The following is a 1,329-nucleotide window of genomic DNA, read 5'->3' on the forward strand; positions in this document are numbered from 1 at the left end:
CTGGGTCTCCCAGCTCAGGTGGTGCCAGGAAGCTGCGGGCATGGGGGCCAGCGGTTCTCAGTCTCCTGGCTCAGGTGGTGCCAGCACCACCCCCTAGAGGAAGCTGCGGGAATGGGGGCCGGCAGTTCTCAGTCTCCCAGCTCAGGTGGTGCCAACACCACCCCCTAGAGGAAGCTGCGGGAATGGGGGCCAGCGGTTCTCAGTCTCCCAGCTCAGGTGGTGCCAGCACCACCCCCTAGAGGATGCTGCGGACATGGGGGCCGGCAGTCCTGGGTCTCTCAGCTCAGGTGGTGCCAACACCGCCCCCCAGAGGATGCTGAAGGCATGGGGCCGGCAGTCCTGGGTCTCTCAAGCTCAGGTGGTGCCAACACCGCCCCCTAGAGGAAGCTGCGGGCATGGGGCCGGCAGTCCTGGGTCTCCCAGCTCAGGTGGTGCCAGGAAGCTGCGGGCATGGCAGACAGCAGCCCTCGGTCTTGCGGCTCCATCCTGGCTTTCAAATCTGCTCCAGAAGTTATCTGGGAAGGGGCTGCTGCCTCACAGAGGGAGCCTCTAAGCCCACCAGGCGGGCGCTTTCAGCCCAAAGCCTCCGGGCCACCTCCTCATCCTCAGCCTCGGGGGCCGGGGCCTTCTGTTTGAGTCCATCGAAGTACTTTCCGGAAACATCTGCCAGTTCCTCTGCCACGGCCAGGTATGTGCTGGGCTGGGCGGCCAGCTCGGGGCCCTTGACCAACAGCCAGAAGATGGGCCCTGCAATCAGTGCACAGGGCGCTCAGTCCACACACGCTCAGAGAAGCGAGGAAGCCCCACTCCCCCGTCAGGGAGCTCCGGGCCCCTGGAGTCCCACAGAGCCCTCCTCCAGCCCCTTCCCCTTGGCTCCCTCCATCTGCAGTTCCCTTCCCTGGCACTGCCCAGGCTAATCCCTTCAGACCAGGGATCAGACCAGAAGCTGCCTCCCCCAAGGAGCCCTCCTGGCTTTGTCCAGGAAAATGGAAGCTCTCCTCCTCTTAGCCCCAGTCCTCACCCTACCCCATTTCTCCTTAAATAACTTATACTTATTAAATGCACCTAGCACCAGCCTCAGGTTAATATTTTTTTTTTTTTTTTGGCCAGGCGAGGTGGCTCAGGCCTGTAGGAAGCCGAGGCAGGCGGATCGCCTGGGGTCAGGACTTCCAGACCAGCCTCGCCAACATGAAGATACCCCATTTCTACTAAAAATACAAAACTTAGCCAGGCATGGTGGTGGGTGCCTGTAATCCCAGCTGCTTGGGAGGCTGAGGCAGGAGAATCCCTTGAACCCAGGAGGCGGAGGTTGCAGTGAGCCAAGGTTGC

At 61.6% G+C, this 1,329-nt stretch overlaps 1 protein-coding gene across 1 annotated transcript in view; it reads right to left on the reverse strand.

Annotated features, from left to right (window-relative positions):
• Positions 1–362: 362 nt before the first annotated feature.
• The window catches only part of RDH13 (retinol dehydrogenase 13 (all-trans/9-cis)), a 20,708-nt gene continuing 19,741 nt past the window's right edge, over positions 363–1,329 (reverse strand). The window contains exon 6 of the mRNA XM_011996940.1: positions 363–747. Within this exon, the coding sequence (XP_011852330.1) occupies positions 512–747 (236 nt within the window). The 3' untranslated portion in view covers positions 363–511. The remainder of the gene's footprint in view (positions 748–1,329) is intronic.

Source organism: Mandrillus leucophaeus, unplaced genomic scaffold, assembly GCF_000951045.1.
Source record: "Mandrillus leucophaeus isolate KB7577 unplaced genomic scaffold, Mleu.le_1.0 Scaffold53, whole genome shotgun sequence".
NCBI classification, from domain to species: domain Eukaryota; kingdom Metazoa; phylum Chordata; class Mammalia; order Primates; family Cercopithecidae; genus Mandrillus; species Mandrillus leucophaeus.